Source organism: Battus philenor, unplaced genomic scaffold (assembly GCF_028537555.1).
Source record: "Battus philenor isolate CCGP_79_NKW_IND1 unplaced genomic scaffold, ilBatPhil1.0.hap1 SCAF_21, whole genome shotgun sequence".
Lineage (NCBI taxonomy): Eukaryota > Metazoa > Arthropoda > Insecta > Lepidoptera > Papilionidae > Battus > Battus philenor.
This window is the reverse complement of record NW_027181684.1, coordinates 4,253,239-4,274,104: the sequence shown is the minus strand read 5'-3', so window position 1 is coordinate 4,274,104 and position 20,866 is coordinate 4,253,239. Positions and strand designations below refer to the sequence as shown.

Sequence of the window (20,866 nt, the reverse complement as noted above, 5' to 3'; positions counted from 1 at the left end):
ACTGCACCGAAGTCACGTTTGCATCTGTTTTGTCTCATTGTCTGTCGCTGTTCAAAAGCCGTGACCGGTAGCGGAAAATTTGTTGGCAGAGCGGGTAAACTGGCGCCTTTGGACATAATTAGATGCGACATTATTAGCGAGACGTTTTACATCAGTTCCCAAGAATAACACGTTCTACGCCGACCTATCGTATCATCACTACAAGGCATAAGCTTCCCATCTATTTGATAGGTATCATGGCGATCTTTTGATCTACTATCAAATCAATGTCGTAGAATCCAACTCCAAATATTTTCATACCGGGCAAGCGGTTTTCCGATCGCAGTTTGGTATTATGGCATGCAGAGGACACTGCTGCCCATCTTGAAACTTGGCTCTGAGCTGTGGAAATTCTATGTCATTAATGCACAAAGTCTGAATTATTTAAGACTGTGTCCTGGGATTTGAACCCTCGACCTACGATCGCAAGTCTTATTTCTCTACTGCTGAGCTACCATTGCTGCATTCTAGAAATGATGGATTATATCTCCTACTAGCTGTCCTTCGCCCGCATCCCGTGGCCCGCACTGATTTTTGTTAGTGTCGTTATATTATTAAAGTAAAATTTTTTTTTCTTAAATCAAAGTAGCCCAAATTAATCCTTATTACATCAGCAACCCGCCAGTATAAGTCGTGTAAAAATTTGTCCAGCCATTTCAAAAAATAACCGGAACAAACAGATAGATTAAAAATATATATATCATTTTGATATATGTGCTATATGCATATTCATATGCATGTAATAATAAGCAATTATTTTAACATTACAAACGGACACTCCAATTTTGTTTATTTGAATAGATTGCCATCAACATAAATGTACAACTTGTTCGGATGATCAGTTGTACTACGTAAAATGTATACATATAGCGGCAAAATAAAGCTAGCACAAGGACAACAATAACCTATTCACTGCCGACCGCTCACTCCAAGAAAAAACGCGTGCGATGCTCAAAGGCCAAGCACGCCCGACCCCGTTGTCGCGAACAGCGTGGGCGATCCTAGGTAGAATAAGTATCCTTCCTTAGATTGCCGAGTGGTCCACGCTGCCCCCTAATCCTCACTACACACGCACTACACCAACAACAACACAGACTCAACAAGGTAAGCCTCATCTTACCTGCCTCAAACTTCATCAGAGTGCCAAATTCAGGTTCTGAAACACGAATGCTTTAGTTTTTAGTATAGTTCACAGACGCTTCCGCTTCAGTGAACTCATATATGACGAAGCTGTAAAAGCCCAAGAGTTAATAGCGCTAACTTCATCGAAACAATAGAAGAAGCAAGAGAAGCAAAAAACAAAGAAGCGTATTAACAAGCCGTATAAGAATCAAGATCCAAATCGACTAGCAATATTTAGTACAATGGTTCTTATACGTACGACAAACTGTTACTCAACGACCTATCTTCTACATACTAAATACGACGAAGTTGTTAAACATCCAACTAAGTGATGTAAGAACTCGAAGACCTCCAAATCCAGTGAAATAGTAGTATGTAGTGGCCCGAGCCGAGGCTCTTCCGGGAGCACTCGAGCTTTTCTACCTTGGGGTCTAAGGCTAGGCGGAATCAGTAAATATAATTTAGGCAGAAGTGAGAGCCCGATTCAAAAATAATTAGATAAAATTAAGACATATTGTTTTAAATGTAGTTATTCATATTAAGAAAGTAATAACTAACATTATAGTACTTTAACTCAAGGATTGTAGTTAGTTGGTCAGCGCTTATCTAAAATATTTATAAAAAAAATAAATATATTTAGGTTTATGGAGTATTCAAACACTTAATGTTTATTACCTATAATGTGAGTGATACTATCTGAAGTAATATTAATTATAAAATTAGGTTAATAGCTACCAATATAAATCGAAGAATAAACTTCTTGGTATGTGTATATATTTATTTTAAACGAAAAATTACAGGAAATGAATGAATTTATGAATTAAATGAATAAAAACCAGGCATCGCTTTAAATTTAAAAGATAAATCTTTTGTTTTTTTAATCGTATGGAACTTACAATGGGCGAAGCATATGATATGTGGCAACAATAAATGAAGCAAATAGTTAAAAGATGGTACCTCGGGGAAGGTAAACTGAAGAAAGGTAGACCACAAAAACAGTGAGATGATGGCATCTAACAAGTGGCGGGAGTGACCTGAAACAGGGTGGTTCAAAATAGGATGGAATATAAGCGGTTGGATTAGGCCTTTGCCGATTGGCAAACAGATCTTCAAAAAATTCATAAAGAAGAATTTATAAGCCACAATAGATTTTAATCCTAGTTATTAAGCTTGTGAACTATTACTTTTGAAACATATGAATCAAAAGCTTTATTATAATGAACTAACAATGGATTTCCATGATTTTCCGTAATATATAAAAGGCTTACATATATTATAAGAAGAAACTTATCATTTGTTTTGTTATTGACTCATTTCAGTCATGAAAGAATACGGTAGAGAACCACTAAGTAAGGTATGCTCTACGGATAGAATTGCGATAACATTAACGGTTCGTTTTGACGGTACAGTAACATTTTTTGTTTCAAGACGGACCTCTTCTGGATCTGGGCAAGGTTATATGGAGTTCCTTCTCTCTAAATCCGCTTTTTTTGTTACTTCAGGAAGCTTCAGCGCAGAAAATATTGATTTACATTTTTATATATGCGTCTAAATATAAGTATAGGTAATAAGCACCTAGACGCTCTACGGGCCACGAAGAAGGCTACACTTAGGATTTGTCTGTGAGATTGAATCAGATATGAACAGTTCCTTAGACACCCAAAAGTAATCAAGATAGTCGCAGTGGCCAGACCTCATAGCGCACAGAAGAGATACAGACTGGGGTCTTAATTTTCTGTAGTAGAGAGTTCGGACCAAAAGGCAATTTGATGGATGTCTACCTATAAGGTAGACAAACGACCTTATTAAAGTCGTCGCGACACGCTGGCCACTTTCACCCGGTCCTATTGGAAATATACGGGAGAGGCCGTTGTTCAGTAGTGAAAGTCCTAAGGCTATACGATCGAATAAGCAATGAGGAGGTTCGTAACTGATTAGCATGTGGCATTGAGCAGGTCACATATCGCGTAACAGATTGCGTAACAGATTTAAGGTTCTGGCGTGGAAGCCACGGACTGGCAAGCTTAGTATCAACTTTCACCCTGAAGGGAGGTCAGAATACCTTGTTAACTTCATCAAAAGACTGAATGCAGACCTCTTCCAAATGGCCCTGTTAGAAATCTTATGGGGACGACATATGTTCAGCTATGGACTTCCTAAAGCTTAAAAGATTTTGTGTGTGTGTGTGTATATATATATATAAATAATTGTTCTTCTCTCAGTTTTGTATGTTGAGTAAAATAAAATAGTCAGCAGAGTTAAATCAATAAACGTATGTCATAACATATGATTATGTTAGAGCGTTAAATGTTATAGAGTACATTACATAACACGTGATGAATGTTTACCTACGAGGCCCCATATAGAAGTGAGAGCTATAGAGGTTTTAAATTTGAATATTCAATTATGTTATCGTAATCGGTTACAGGAAGTAGTTCTGCTGCGGAACATAGGTTAAAAATAGCGTTTTCATCAATATTTGTTAAATTTAATTCTAGAAAAAAGCTGTTTAGCTGATGCAACAGATAAGTGGTCTAGTAAAGTAGAAGTGTTTATATTTTTCTTTGCTACCGTTCGAAAACCAACCGGCCTCGTCGGAGTGGAGGTCAGCTCGTATATCACAGGGGACGCCAACCTCCGGTCGTACTAGATAGAAGCGTTGCCGGAGTTTCTTCAGCCACTTCATCTCTCAGTAATAATGCTTTCCGGGCTAGTAGTTAGCCAGGTAATAGCTACCGACCAAGTTGTGGTTTGGCCCTCTTGGGCGCCCATGAGACGGAATGCATAGCGGGTGTTATCGACGAGTGACAGCCTAAGCCGAGGTCCCCTCGCTGGTACCCTTAGGTCTAACCACCCCACAAAACGTTCACCGAAGCGATCTAAGAGCTCGGCGGCTTCCCAATCTGGGAAAAATTATAAATTATAGTCTGTAGCGCACCGAGCCAAGACTAGCGAGCCCTCGAGCATTGATACCATGAAAGAAATTAGCCTAACGCTAAGCGCTGTCGGTGCCCTGCCCCTCTCCCCCCACCTGCGAAATTTTCTAATGCCATTTGGGCATCAGATCAAGACAGATAAGAAAAACATCCATAAAGAACGTCTTTACTGATTTCAATAATTTTTATCGGTTTCTTTTTTAATACTTTGTCGAAGGTTTTTATGGAAAACAATTTAATAAACTTTGCGCAATTGCATAATTAGAAAAAATCTCAAAAAATGTAATCAATTCAATAAAACTGCGAATTTGACAGTTCGCTTTGAGCTTCGCGCGTTTTACAGTTAGTTTTGGTACTTCACGCTCTACTAATTCATAATGTCGCTTAACAGCTGCATCGACCAGTATTTATCAATTAATAAATGTCATATGAGATCAATAGACAAAATGATCTCTCTAAAATATCTTACATCAATTTAATTTTCTATTGGAATGCGACTAACCAATAGCTTCTGGCATTTCAAAGTATGTCGGAACATGAAGTTTCTTTTAAATAATAAATTTATTAACCGCTTCATCTGATATATTGCGCCACAAGTAGAGATACACCATATTGTGTTTCCACGCATAACACTGACAAGCGGAGCGTAACTCCTTTTGAACTTGCACGCTGAACCAGATGTTAATAAATTTATTGCAACACTCAGCTGCTTCCCTCTAGGATTATCTATTGCAAAGTTTATTAAAGAAATCAAACTAAATAAAAAGAACGGCAGAAACGACGTATGTTAAAAGAATTCCGCGTTCCGGCATATATGTAACACAGTAATCATTTTTTGTAGGCCTTATTACAATATTGATTAACAGATTATATAATTTAAAACCTTTACGTAATTTTGAAAGAAAGAGAAAGTGGAATAAAATTTAATAATTCAATGCATAAAATTTGCGTTGAATTATTAAATTTCTTTTGTAAGGAATTTTCAATTTGTGACCGGTTTTTATGAAATATACGGCAGAAATTTAAAGAATTGATTATTATAAATAATACACAAATAAATTGGTAGCAGATTAAATTTTAAAGGATGTGTTTATTATTCAAACTAAAAATTAAAATGTTATATATTATTTATTCATTTCGTAAATAAGTTTCCATTACATTTAAGCTCATACGGCCTTATAGTAACGAAAAAAAAAACTATTGTTTATTGTTAATATAACAAGCATTATTATTCGTAATTACGTAGGTTGTGATGAAGCATGAATTACGTAAACACAATCCTAACATCATTTAACTTTTGCAGAGCGAGTGTTGTTAGCTCTGCATGTCACTGCATACCAGTTCTTATGTACACAGCCTAAAAGCTATTTTAGTTCGTGTAAATATTTGCACCGACAGTGGGGCGAACTATTTCAATGCTTTACGTGACTTGATATTATCATTATTAGAAGTAGCCACTATACGAATGATACGCAACTATCGTATCCTTCTCGTTTGATACAAATAAGTATGATTGACTCATTCATTAATTGACCCTTTTGTTTTATGTTAATAATACACTTGTCATTGACAAATGTTGTTTGCATTAGGTGACAGCGCTAAAGGTGCTTTACAGTTACTCAACTCAAGACCTTCAATAGGAACTTATCTCAGATCAGATTTTTAATTCACCTTTGATAGGGAGGCTTCCAAGGTTTTAAGTCGCAGCCTACGATGAGATATCTAGACTTGGGCTGTCTATACTGAATTATAACAGCAAAACTAGCACAAGAAATGCGAACACATTCTTGCACAAACCCGTTAGAAATGTTTTTAGTAATTAAACTCTACATCCGGAAATGGGAGATCGTCAGGCTATCATGTCACTTAAGCAGTCCTTGGAAGTGGACCTCTGCTTGGACTGTCATTCGAATCAACCGTAACATTCTCACTCTAGAATCCCCAATAGAGTACTTCGTTACTGTTGGTACTATTATTACTGCAGTAAAACTCAGAAGAGTTGTAAGTATAAGAGTCCTCAAGCGATAACTAGGGAGGAAAAGTACGAATCGCGCTGCGATTGGTTGCTGCTATCTGAAGATTTTCTGCAAATAACATTACGACCACTTCTTCATCATCATGGACGTCCACTGTTGTACATCGAAAGACAAATTTTATCCAGAATACGGAAATACAATTTGAGAATTTCCTGACCATTAATTCAATGATAGGTTTGGGATTGGCAGGACATTGTTCGTAATTTACGAAACTATTTTCTTATGTCATCAAATCTATTATCGCCAATTGATCTCTGAAACCTGTAGATCTGCAGGTTTCTATCCAAGGTTACAGTGGTTGATTATGGTCTATCTTGGCAGGAAGAGCCTCACAAGCGTACCAGGCTTTGACTAAATAATAAAGAATGTCACCGATATAATTATAGTGTTGCATTTTAACAGATAAAACGCTATATTAAACGTTTTAATTTCCGAAAAAAAAGCATTTTTGTCATGTCAAGCAATCGACGTCTGCTGCAAGAAATGTCTCCTCCAAAGATCGGCTTGATGACCGATCTTTTGCTATCCATCGACTTCCTTCGAATTTTTTGGATTTATTTGACGCCAAATGTGTTTACTCTGTATTTAGCATAGGAAAATAAGTTTATTGATATTTTTTAGTTTTTCTCTCCTTAATAATCTAACGTATCAAGATAATTTTTTTTTTCAAATTTTGATTCCTTTTTTTAAATTTTAATGAGTTGCTACTCATTTGGAGATTTGTATTTATATAATTAAGAACTGCTTTCTAATAGTGCTGGGTAGGTTCTCCGCTGCGTGGACCGCCGAATAGTGAAGGTCGCGACAAGTCACAGGAAACGGGTAGCGCAAGGCCGGTCGGCGTTGCGATCTTTGGGAGACGCCTTTTTGTCTTGTAATGGGCGTCTATCGGTTAACATGACGATGTTGATTATAAGAGAACATTATCAAACATTGACATTAGCAAATATTTTAAACGCATGAGAGGCGTCTAAAATTAACTCAAACATTTGCATCGCCAGAAATACACTATCCAAAATATCTTGTGAATCAATGAATATAAATATATTTCTGAATGTAATTCTCGAACATTCCAGAGAGAGTGCTGAGGGCGAGGGCGCGCGGTGACGTCATGCCTGAGCGCTCTGTCAGTACCTTAGACCTTGCGATGTCTTACTCGGCGCCTTCTAATTTAGTGCTCACACCGGCACCAGAGTGTAAGTTTTATTTTTATAATTATTGTCTTTACTTATATAATATTTAAATTGAATATGTTCAATACAAAACTTGTGTAAAGAAATTCTAATAACAAGAATAAAGGAAAATTATTACAAAAAAAAAATGAAATAACTATGTATGTATGCAGATCTGTCTTTGTACTTGCGTGCGTGCGTTTATTGGAGTGTTTTACAATAATCATATGCATTTTACACACTCAAACGCTCCCCCAGGAACCTTGTCTTACCTTTTTACATTATTTCGCTAAATTCGGATGTTCCTAAGCAGTTAAAACACCTAGGCCGCTCCTGAGAGGACGACGGGTTGATTTAAATTGGTTTATAACAGTACAACTCGCACATAAATCAAATACTTTGTCTTCTTAAAAACTCAATGAAAATTCCTTCAGAAAAAATATGTACAAATGCTATCTTCCTAACTGTTGACAGATTGTTCAGCAAAAAAAAAAGAAAAATTTTAAAGGACAATCGTGAACGTGTATCAAAAGCAAAGGTTTTAAAAATTTGTTTGAGGACACCATTGACAACATAATTACCTTTTAAACATAAGTACTACCGGTTTACTTTACGAATTAATTAAAAGTTTAGTTGCTGTTGTCACATTAATTTTTTTTATTGTACGCAATTAATAAAGTTGAAAATTAAGTTATAAATTATAACGAAATTGTAATTGTCTAATGTAAACCGCAAGTAGTTTCTGCACGCCTGCAAACAATGCATAGGAATGCAGGAACTGTTTGCAAGTAATTAACGCTTCGCGTTTCTCATATTTCATCGACCTTTATAAAGTGCAGACGTACATTTCATTTACTGCAATATTTATGCGTGTTATGAACTTAAAAACGCAACATAGTATATTAAAAATGCGCATAGGCCTCGACCAAATGTCTCCGAAAGTACGGTACTCGGCGATAAATATTGCACATCGACCTTTGGAAAGAGACAACCGGCTAATTTCGGCTTCATGGAGCATTATCTCTGTCCCACACTACCTGTGTGACTGTTTGTATTTCGTGCGAATGAGATAACGCTCTATACCTGCAAGTATGTCCCTTCAAAATTAGTCTAGACATAAGACACAAAGCGGTTATTTTAATATTACAAACAGACACTCCAATTACTATAGTTCATTTGATGTCAATAAATGTATAGTACATACTATTAAAAGTTAGTGGTTTTAGAAAGAATAAATGAGGTTATTATAATACAATTAGAAATCATGTTACCAAAATTCTGGTTACTGTGTATTAAACTACTATTTGTCCCTGCAATATTCACAATATCCCTATAGCCAGAAGTAAAAGACCTTACGCAATCCGATAAGAAAAAAATAATTAATATTACATATATCTTAGTGATCAATTTAAACAGGTTGATTAAAAATATATTTAAAAGATCTAAAGATTTTTGCAGACAAATGAGCTACACATTTACAATTTTGCAAGCTTTGATACATATAAACAATCAACCTCTATATCCATCCAAAGAAAGGTTAACTACACCTGATGTCGTCTCGCCCGTCAATAAAAAAATCTTTCGATATTCAATTTCAACTATCAAAAATCGAACTCTAATTATAATCATAAGCTTTTACAGATAAAAAGTAAAAGAATTAAATAACGATGTGCATAAAAATTCCATAACGATTATGAGTAAATACTTGAGACCATAACAGGTAACATATATTTATTGTTACCTCAGAACAAGTGTGATCCTATTGTGTTTGCATACTTGGAAGGTTAAATGCATGCGATCATCAATAGTGGTCACTATTATTTATCATGGCTATAGACTAAAATCCTTTAATTATAGAACAACACAAAAAGTATATATGTAAGTATTGAAGCAATAACGGAAGAGGTCTCATGTAATATGAGAAACAAAAAAAAATTGTCTGGCAGACATATATACGATAGATATTACCATCGATGTGACATTTTAGCGTCGGACAAGTCGAATACACGATTTCTCAACGAGTTCATTATCATTTGATGCGTAGAATGTCAACCGTGACGTAGAAAGTGACCGATTTCAAATAAGACCGTTTGGAAGCAGTTTAGTTATCAGTTGCATCTAGCGTTTACGACCTTAGTATGATCATGTCCACCTTGCTAGTCGTAGAACCTTAAGGCTATATGTTTTGCGCGCTATAGGACCGCTGGACTATGTTGATTATTTCTGTTCGTCTACGAATTCCCTTAATTCTAATTCGATGTAAAAAAAAATCCCGTGCATAGCATAGGTCTGAATTGAGAGACCACATTTTTGTACCGTAGTTCATGTCTGCCTAACACATATTGATAACATATTTGATATTGAAATTTATACAAGGCATAATGAGTATAAAAATTAAACATATTTTTAAATGTTGCCGATACGTCGAAAAGAATTTCGTTGAAAGAAATTTACAGTCATTGTAAACAAGGCAATATTAAAGAATAATAAACTATTATTAGAAACATAATATTTAGATAAACTTCAATATGCAGAAATCTAAAAAAATCATTGAAAGATTAATGATGAAATATGGTTGGTGCCATGCAGGCATACTATTGTTTAGATGTGGAGTAATGTATGGATGCTATTGTTTAAGCTAATAGACCGCAGCACCATACCAGGCTGCACTATATTGCCAGTCCGGATCGGCCCCGCGTACTGCAAACATTGTGCATCACAGAATAATTTGTATCAATCCAAAACGACAAAACACCATTAAGTTTATATTGTCGTTTTGGTGTTTTATTTAATAAATTAAATTGTAAGAGAATAGTACTGGGGCCCACTTTGGGCGCCAATTGACGTTATCATTTGTGTAGTTTTAGAGCAATAGAGGTTTAATTATATATTTAAATTAAATGAAAATGTGTTATTTGTTATAGGCCGTAAGTTGTCACGCGGCATCTCCCGGGCGACTGATAACGAAGGACTGGTGTGGGCGCTCCGGAGCAACACGGAACCGGAGCCGAGCAACCTGAGCTCCGACCACATACTGTTGCTTCCCGATATCTCCGTATACCCACCTGATTTTAGGTAATGTCTTTTAAAATAAATATATGAGAATTATGCATTAGGGGGACCGGGAAGTTATGTCGCCTTCTAAAGTTAAAATCTACTTTTGCAACATTTTTTATTTATAATCAACAATATATTCACCTTCGTTATCAACAACCTTTTGCCATTTAGCTAATCCCTAAACCTAAACCTAATGAGCTACCAAATGACAATCAAATATCGACATGCGCAGAAACGACATAACTTTCCGACCCCCTTATATGAATATGTGGGAGAATACCTATTAAATTATTAAGACCTTTTTTCTACATTTATTATTGCTTATTTCCATTCCATTTGCATTTCGTATGTAGTAAGAAGCGAGTATTTGGTGGCATTACAACATTGAGTTAGTCGAGCTGTCGGAAGGAAAAAGAATTGTGGTGTTTTTGGATATTTAAATAAAACCAGTTTGTTAAAAATCATAAAGTTTTCATTTATACGATACCACATACCAGCTATTGTTCGCGCTCTTCGCGTGGTCCGCAGTATCGTATGTGGGCGTAATTTCATTAAATCCATACTGAATAATTTTTAGCATTTCCAAAAAAAAATATTTTATACAATAGAATATTAGGAACTTCCCTTCAGGCCTCTTGTGCATAAAATTTCTTAAAATGCGTTTTTAGCTGACCTTTAACTCGGCGAAAAGATCATTCGTACCAAATTTTATGTCTCTAAGCATAATGGTTCCAGACATATCGTGATGAGTCGGCATAAAGATTGAAATCTCTTATATATGTAAATAAATCTATATGTTAGCGGTTAAGTTTGTTGTCTAAAATCCATTATTGTCGACATAAAAAATATACAAAAAAACATACCATTATTCGGATGATTAATATATCAAAATTAGGTTTTAATAATTTACATAGTATATCTCGAATTTATTTATCGCAAACTATCGTCCAACCTGACCGAATGCAAGTAGGGCATATTTTTATATCACAATGTCAACAATGTAAACTGAGTAATTTACACTTAATTAAAATTGTACACATTTTCAACATGGTAAGGTCAAAGTATGTTGAACTAAATGGTTCAACGTCTGCTAAACCATCGCGTGTTGGCGCTTCGTCTTATTTATATTTGAAAGGCAAATATTTTAAACATACCCACCTATTACCTTCGTGCGGACAGAATTCTCTAAAGCGAAAGAACGTATATGTAAATTGTTGTCCCGCCAGACTTTGTACTGCCAGAAGTTAATTAATAACCAATTAATGTAGCATTCTTTAGAGTGATCACTTATTTATTGAATAAATGTAGAATAAATAAATAAAATTTTGTGATCTGACTAATGCATGCTTTGAAATGCCAATATAAACCTGCAGAGCTTGTAATAAGAAAATTTCAAACGAAGTGTTAAATATGTTAAAAAAAGTTTTATTTTTAAAATTTTCAAGTTGCTGTGCAACTTTCAATTTATTTTCAATATGAACTCACTACTAAAAAAGTATTTACTTTACTCAAGTTATGGCGTAACCTATAGGAATAAGGATTATTTTTTTATAAATGCAGAGGAAAACATAACACTATACATTGTAAAATTTTCTTCATCAAACCATTAATTTTTACGAGCAAAACAATAACGTAAAATTGCTGTCGCGCATAGAATTTAAACAAATACTCTATAATTATTGACATAGCAGCATATATATAATACAATATATTTACTATTCATATTACAAATTTTCTCATAAAGTTCACATAGCTTATGTAGCTTTGACTTTGATGATATGTTTTATTTCACAGTTAAAATATGTAACTGAGCTGGACAACTTAAGAATATACAAATTGAACACAAAATTTATAGAAATCTACCTAGTTTATGGGTTCTAATCTTTATTTCCAGGATATTCATTGAAAAAGACTTGCTAGAGACGGCAACACTAGTGACCCTTGAGTCTGCGGGCATACTGAACTGGTGGCGACACGGTCGTGTGCCGGGCACTCCCCGACTGTTGCCTCTAGCGACATCTGGTGACGGCAACTGCTTACCACACGCAGCTTCGCTCGCCGCATACGGATTCCACGATAGACTACTCGCTTTGAGAACTAAAGTTCAAGCCTTGCTATCTGGCGAAGGAGGGGAGGCTTTAACACGTAAGATATTTATTTTATCTATTACCATATAAAGAACTGGCTTACTTGAAAGAGTATTCTAAGATAAATCTGGTTAAGAGTACCAAAACGATCGATTTTATGGACACTCCTGTAAGAATCAGTTATGGTACGGTCTACTTGGCGGTATCGTTGTTGATGGTGATCTGTTGCGATGACGACATGCTAGTGTTCACCAGGGGGGACAACTACCAGGAGAGGCAAGGAGCCACCAAGGGACCACTCGACAACCGGGTACCCAAACATTAACGAGGCCTGGGTGAGGAACCTAAACACTCACTAGCTTCAGCGACTCCGAAACGAGAGATGGATTGACATTTATTACGATAGTTTGAAAACAGCGTGAAAACCTTAACACTCCGGGCCGGAAATCCGTTGGAGAAAGCGAGAGAGTTCCGAAAGGAGTGCCAGAGCTTCTCACTAGAGTAAAAGAGGACCGCCGAGGGTGCTGTGGCACCACCATAAAGATAGTTAGTTACTTGTGCGCATCCCTTAGCTCTCCGACTTTTAGCGAGTGGTTTCGAAATAGATTAATAATAATATAGGGTTAACCGTCTCAGTCTCAGGGTTTTAGTGTGTAAGAATTTCATATGGCACCCCGCAGGCAAGCAATCTTGTGTTCGTCCAGTAATGTAGTGTAAATGTGTATGCAGAGGCAATCAAACGCCGGTGGCGGTGGTCGGAGACACTATCGCTGCGTGCGGCGGGACTGACGCCGTCGGAAACAGAGTGGGCGCGCGAGTGGCGCGATGCGGTGGGCGCGGCGTCGGCGGAACCCCGCCCACGCCCACTGCCCACCGCCGCGCCGCACTACGCGGGCCTAGAGCAGCTGCACGTGTTTGCGCTCGCGCATGTCATGCGCCGCGCTGTCATCGTCTTCGCAGATGTCGCACTGCGGGTACGTCGTCATCTCCACCTATCACCATCACAGCCGATAGACAATCACTACAACATATAGGCCTCACTCGTTGGGACCTAGGCCGCATATTACACCGGTTAAACGCACCAAAAGATTTTAATTTAGAATGTACAATGAGATTTGAACTCCTGTATTGTTCATTAAAGAAAACACAATTGTATACAAATTGATCTTGACAATTCCTCCTACAACACTTTACTCTCACACTTCACTCTGAAACACGATGCTTTAGTTTTTTAGTATAGTTCACGGACTCTTCCGCTCCGTGAACTCTTGATCGACGAAGCTGTAAAAGCGTAAAGGCAAACAGAACATATCTCTATCAAAAAAATTCAATACAATTTGTACTAAAGTTTTTACATGAGGTTAATTAATTTTTGTTTGAAATATTCAAGTCTAACTGTTTTAAAGAGAAAATTTTAAGGAAATTATAGTATCGACTGTTACTTCTCAAACATCTTCATTATGTCAGCCGATAGACTGCTACTGCAAGGTATAGGCGTCCCCCAAAGTTCGCTACGTTGACCGGTCTTGCTCTACCAGCGTCCAGCAACATCCTTAACTATGTTGTTGGTCCTATTAGTGGGAGCCTATCCGCATCGCGTTTATCAGCTCTTAGTGGTTTAACTCTATTCATTCAACTTTAACTTACCATCCAATTTACCTATCGAATACTTCAATGTTGCTAATTGTTCAAGCTTTGTAAATTAGCAAAAATTTGTGTACTTCCATTTATAGTCTGTAGACTTGCTTAATGAAGTAAAATAGAGAAAAAGTTGTAATTTATTGTCGAGACATTTATACACAGTCTTGGCATTTATCTAATATCATGTTATATTCAGCACAGTACGAACCATTTCATCACGCAAAAATTTTGATCTGCTTGTTTACATTTTGAGATTTTAACTAAAAGGCTACGGGACTAAGGACCTAGTATTTACCTTTTGTACTATTTGATTAGATATAAAATTTTGTATATTGAAAAGACAGTTTCAAAGATGAGCTAGTAGATATATCTATGAACGTATATATATATATATATATATATATATATATATATATATATATATATATATATATATAAATATATAACATATTACATATATATATGTAAATATACGATTTTGAAATACAATCTAGGTTCCTTGATCATTAAAAGAAAGCTCTTAATGCTGAGTTTTAAAAAATATATCTGAGACCCATATAGTCATAAGGGTTACCACCTTTGGAACGACAAATATATCATTGTGGATACGCATTTTAATATTTCTTTATTTATGCGTGTATATTTATATTATGGAGACCGGAAAGTAATGTCGTTTCTGTTGTCACATTTTACAAAAAAAAAGACTGATTTTTCCCGCTCCGGCATTGAAAATTTGTACACTAGATGGCAAAAGGTTGTCGATAACGAAGAAAGAAGCGACATTACTTTCCGGTTCCCCTAATAAATATACCTCCTCCAGTTTCTTTTGGCTGTTCTTTTTATGTAACCCATCAGATATTGAATGAAATTCTTTCAGGAAAACAAATACACATATTGAAACGACCGACCATTATGTAATATATGATGCCATTAAACTCGAGTTCATACAATAAGCACGATTTATTTCACCCGTTTAACCTAACGATCGCATCTTATTACATAGTCAAATGACGCCATGTTTAACTTTTTGTCAGTATCAACATGTACACATAAATTTAATTGCTAAATGATCTAAGTATACATTGATATTACTTCACTAATGGTATGTCTTTGGAAGAGGTTTTCTTGGTGAGTATTGTTCATATTCGGCGCTAGACAAGTGCACGAGGGCTCAATATCATGGGTTATTATATATATACATAGCTTTTATTCAGTGAATAGGAGATTTCTGTTCAAACTTGCTATAGGGATCGCATTTTTTATAAATTTATTTGTATTATTATACAGGTAGGTTTATCTTCAGTGGCCACTTATGTACATCATGATGAGAATGCAATGTTAATAAAGAGTCCAATTCTAAAAAGGTTTCAAATGTGATCAGAGAAAAGCCCTCGACATTTTCGACAATACTTCACGAACTTCCTTTTAAAACTTTTTGATCTTATTATCTAATTCCAAAGAGGAGTATATTCCAAATTAGGACGCTTTGGACAAAAAATCAGAATGAACGAAGCTTGATCTTTGAATTATTTTGTTTTTAAAGTTGCTTTACCTTAAAGATTAACAAAATTAGCTAAAATTGCATAAGTTAAATGAAGGTATTTAAAACTCTTTTAATTCATTGTTATTTAAAACCACTATTGAAATCAAAATAAAACTTATAAGAGATTCCCAAAATTTACCATCAGCATTATCATTCCAGCCATCAGTAATACTTGGAACTATCTGTTCTAAAACACCTCATGTATATTTTATTAGTAGCACCTTCATGACTCCTCTACTGCACTATGTGGTATAGTTAAAATTGGTTAAAAAAAAGGTTATTATTTTTGTGCACCAGAAATCTTACAAATATTACGAAGGTTCATTATCATTTCAGCTTTAAGACATCCATTGCCCGACACTCCTCTGTAGATTTCCAACAGGACCGTGTCAAAGCGGCCTGCATCCATCGTCTTACTAAAATTAAATTTACCATAATATCAATAATTTTAAATTTTACTGTTTAAAGGACTTTCGTGGTGATCCTATCGCCCCAATACCATTCGGTGGCATCTATCTGCCATTGGAGTTGGAACCAGAGGTCTGCAGCAAGGCGCCTATACTGTTGGCTTACGACGCGGGCCACTTTTCCGCGCTAGTTCCATGCGAACCGTTGCCTACTGATGGAGCTAGAGTACCATTAGAGGATCAAGCTGGAAACCCTATGCCAATACGGTAATGTAACAAAAAAACATACTTGATGTCAAAGTATTTTTGATTAATACACATGGTGATTGGTTTTGAACGTAAAAGCATGTATCAAATTAAGAAGAAATTTGCTATTAATTAATGTCTGTACTATAAACCACCCTATGCAATGTGTAAATCAATGGTTTCAGTAATATAAATAATATTAAAAATTTCGGATTGTAGCATATTTAAATTAAATATTATTTACTATCTGTCCCTGCAGTCTTAGTACTGCCAGAATATATTGACCTGACGCATTCCAATAGAAAAAAATAAATTAATCTAACCTATATCAAAATGATCACTTATGCAGGATGATTTTATACAAGTGTTCTTTAAACTTTGGTGCTAACGAAAGAACTTTGCATAAACACCAATAAAGGTTCTATGCCTATAACCAATTATGTGTCGATCGTATGCTTAGATTTCGTTACATTCTAATAAAATAGCTATAAATTGATTTTAAAATTCTGTTTTCAGTTTCAATGTAGACCCGGGAGAAGATTTCCGGTGGTGCAAGGAACCCGACCAGAAGACAATAAACAACCTCCTGCCCGACGAATACCAGCGACAGGCCATGCTATCTGCATACTTGGATTTAGAAAGGGTGGAATGCCTCACACAGAGTCAACCTCCAGAAGAATTAAGAAGATCACTTGATGCACTCTCCACAAAGAGCTCAAAACAGATTAACTCTGTTGCTAAACAGTTTGGGAGTATAGGAAGGTCAATGAGCAGTAAATTGAAAAAGAACTTCGGGTCGATGGCCAAGTTGACAGGGAAAAGTAGCGGAAGTCAGAGTAATCCAGAAGAAGGCTTGACGAGGAGGCAGTCCACATGCGAGGTGCTCTGCTGCAGGGTGTTAGCGGCCAGGGCACCCGTTCAAGAGGAGATGGTCAAAAATTACTTAAACGAGGCTTGGATAGGGTATGTAAAATTTTTCATTTCCATTTTACTACTATTTATTACATTAATTAACATTGATTTGAAAATTTAATAAAATTCTTTCATCAGCATAATTTAAGCCGTAGGATGTCCACTGCTGGACATAGCCCTCCCCTTTAGATTTCTAATATGAGCATAATAATTAGCCAAACACCGAGTCGGCACTAATCGGTGTAACATAACGCCTGAGGATGCCCCGTGGAGGGGTGAAATATGTGTTGAGTGATTTAACAGTGGTAGTTGTGTAATTCGCATTGTTTGCCGCATGCGCATTTATCACCGAGGTAGTGGGCGGTGCACTTTACTGCACGAGTACTGCTACATAGCGAAAGTAGCTATATATTAGTCCTTTTCTTACTTAGGATGGACTTCCGCAAAGTAACGCCTGAATCCATTAGATTTTTTTTACTATTCTAATTTACATAAATTATTATATCTTTTATATACAGTATGATGCAGGAAAAATCGCAATAAGTTTGAATGTATACATAAATGTAATATATTGTTTTTATAATAAAATAACTATTAATTCTTAATACGTACATAGATACACAGCTGAAAGAAATCGAAAGGAGCCAGAGATATCTCAGCCGCGCTACGGAACGGGTCGGTCGCAGTTTTACGCCGAGGCTGACCGGTCTGCCCACGAGACCGCCCGCAACCACGTATCGAAGTCCCTCAAGCCGGCCGTAGACCGTACACTCTACCTTTCCAAATCAACGTTCTACGACGACCGTCCCCCTTCCCCGAAGCCTTGCAGAGCACCCCTCTGTATGTACTACGGTAGTCCGGCAAACAACGATTACTGTTCCAGATGTGCAAAACTACAGTGAGTGCTTCCAAAATTTTAATTATAACGTGTGATAATATCTTTATATCTCATTAATAGCGTTAATTTGAAGTTTTGATTTTCGTCAAAGTTTAAAGTCAAACTATAACGGTTTGCGAAGTATATTATAATTTAGACTCTTAGTAATAATATAATATTACTGCGATTTTTTGCAACATAGAGAAGCGACAGAACAAAACATGATAATTCAATGATGTCTAACTTTTTACTAAATGTCAAAGAAATTGATATCAATGTTAGGAAAAGTAGGGAAACATACAAGGTGTACAAGAGGGCGATCACCAACTCTATGGGCGGCCTCTTCAGGTAGTGACGGAAGCGCTCAGAAAGGCAGGTCAAAGAGACCTGTCGAGGCAACAAGTCGAATCCTCTGCCAAGACTTTCCAGAAAGAGCGGCGCGATATTCAGGATTGAACTGCATAAAACTATAAAATCATTAAAATAGATAAAAACACATATATCTTACTTTTTTCTTACAAAATTATAATTTATTTAATATTGATCTAACTGGCCTAACACTGAGTGATATATATGAGTAACCGAAAATAAGAGACAGACAAATTTCAAGTTAATCTGTTTTTCTCTATCTTGTTTGTGTGTTGTCATTCTCGCCCTCGGTATCATTGTTCCAGTAAACCATAAAAACTTCAAATAACATAGCTATTAACTGTTTTTAATATATCTAATACAAAGTATTTGAATCAAAAAGGCAGCCTTTTTAAATACTTTCAAAGGATATTACTTTTCATAGCGTAAGATTAATATAGTATTAACAATTATACAATTAAGGTACTTAACATATATACTTAACTCATGTGTTAGTTGTTGTTAAGTTTCACTGTTCGAATGTGATATAATAATAAATGTTGTTAAATATCATCTTACTGTTCCTTAAACAAAATGCTGTTTTATATAAAGACGACTGTTTATACGTGCCAATATATGTGGCGTACATTCTTACATTGTTGAAGTTCATAATAACTTGAATTTATAATGTTCTGTATCTATTTTTAATCATAAAATAATGCACATGTAACTCTAAAATATAATAAACTAATTTCGCTTTCTTATATGTTAGACATTTGTTAAATGAAGTTTCACTACAATTATTTTTATAGTCAAAAATTATGATTTTTTTAGTTATAGTATTTAAAATTAAAATAAATCATAATTATTAACATATGTAACATAGCGAGTTGAATTACTTATTACAATATTTTATTTACTTTAATTAACTTCAATTTTAATTACTTCAACACTGTTTGCTGTAGACCAAAATGTTATATTGCATAATGTCATATGCAAAAAAGCTTATATTTCAAAAATATATATATCTGTCTAGAATATAATTGTTTATTAAAATTAATGTGTTCTGAATTTAGAGCATGAGCTATAAAGTTATAAATGATATAATCAAAAATAATAACATTGTCAAAGGTAAATTATAATAAATACTCACATAAACAAAACCAAAACCTTGTATACCATAATATTTAGATTTTACATGTTTTCTATGTAATATTTACATAACTGTACTTAATAAAATTTAATAACAGGTTTAATATATGTTACGGATTAAGTTATTTGGATACATATTAACCTTAAGATGTGTAAGCTTTTTATGGAAAGAACTTGTGTCCTAAGAAGCAAATGGATGGTAGAGTGAATTAAATGAATAATTTAAGCTACCTCCATAATTTCTTACAAAGAAATATGATTAGGAAAATCTGTATCTGAATATCCAATCCCTGTTAACGAAACAATTCTACGAACAATATCTAAAAAACTGTTAGTTTTTAAACGAATGTTTAACCCATATTAATTATAGTTAATCTGGATTTCTCCACTGGGTCAAATCAGGAATGAAGAAGATCCTTACTAGACAAAAGTAACGGACGAGGCAAATTGGAATGTCAGTAGGTAAGCCACATAGCGAGCAGAACAAATGGCCGCTAGGACCTTAGGGTTCTGGAGTAGAAAAATTACAGTCCGACAATCGCAGTGTAGTGCGTCCACCTCCAAGGCGGTCTCTTAGTAAGGTCGTCAGAAGTTCGCCGGATGTAGACTGCTTCTAACCGGTCCTATTGGAAATCTGTGGTGAAGTATGTCTACAAGTTATAATTATATCATAACCAAACTTTCACCAGTATTTTGTAAACATTACTCGCATTGTATTATTAGTAAAAGAGGCTTTGATTAAAAAGTTATAGATAAATAAACTAAGTTACATACTGAATTAATATTCATGATTTGAAGCAGTATTAGAAAAATGTGCACATAATACAAATTAATGTCAATACAAAATTAAAAGAAATATCTTGGACCACGCTTACCGATTATATGTGTTAATAAGTGTAGAGTAACGCTTTTAATAATAATTGAACTATAATGGATAAATAAAAGACTAAAGCTATATTGAAAAGTGACAATAGAACATTTTTTAGAGACAGATGTAAATTTATAAATAATTTTGTACAAATCATAGATGCATATATTTTTTAATTTATTCATCCTCTACCTCATAGTCGGAGATTGGATATTAAAATGAGATTTGCCTATAGTTGTGACAGCTTAATATGGAAAGTATTTGTATTGAAAAATTTCCAGGCTGCGAATGTTTCAGTGAGGTAGATAACTACACCTTTGTGTCAATATACAGAGGCTCTGAAATTGATACCTTATGTATATTTATCAATTAATAACTGATTACAGCCAACTCCACTAATACATATTTAAATATCCGATCTCT

At 35.2% G+C, this 20,866-nt stretch overlaps 1 protein-coding gene across 1 annotated transcript in view; it reads left to right on the top strand.

Annotated features, from left to right (window-relative positions):
- The window catches only part of LOC137923198 (OTU domain-containing protein 7B-like), a 42,703-nt gene extending 23,643 nt beyond the window's left edge, over positions 1–19,060 (top strand). Inside the window, exons 3-9 of the mRNA XM_068766376.1 lie at positions 7,210–7,329; positions 10,230–10,380; positions 12,257–12,507; positions 13,179–13,423; positions 16,102–16,307; positions 16,803–17,249; positions 17,815–19,060. Coding sequence (XP_068622477.1) covers positions 7,210–7,329; positions 10,230–10,380; positions 12,257–12,507; positions 13,179–13,423; positions 16,102–16,307; positions 16,803–17,249; positions 17,815–18,100 — 1,706 coding nt within the window. The 3' untranslated portion in view covers positions 18,101–19,060. The remainder of the gene's footprint in view (positions 1–7,209; positions 7,330–10,229; positions 10,381–12,256; positions 12,508–13,178; positions 13,424–16,101; positions 16,308–16,802; positions 17,250–17,814) is intronic.
- Positions 19,061–20,866: the final 1,806 nt, after the last annotated feature.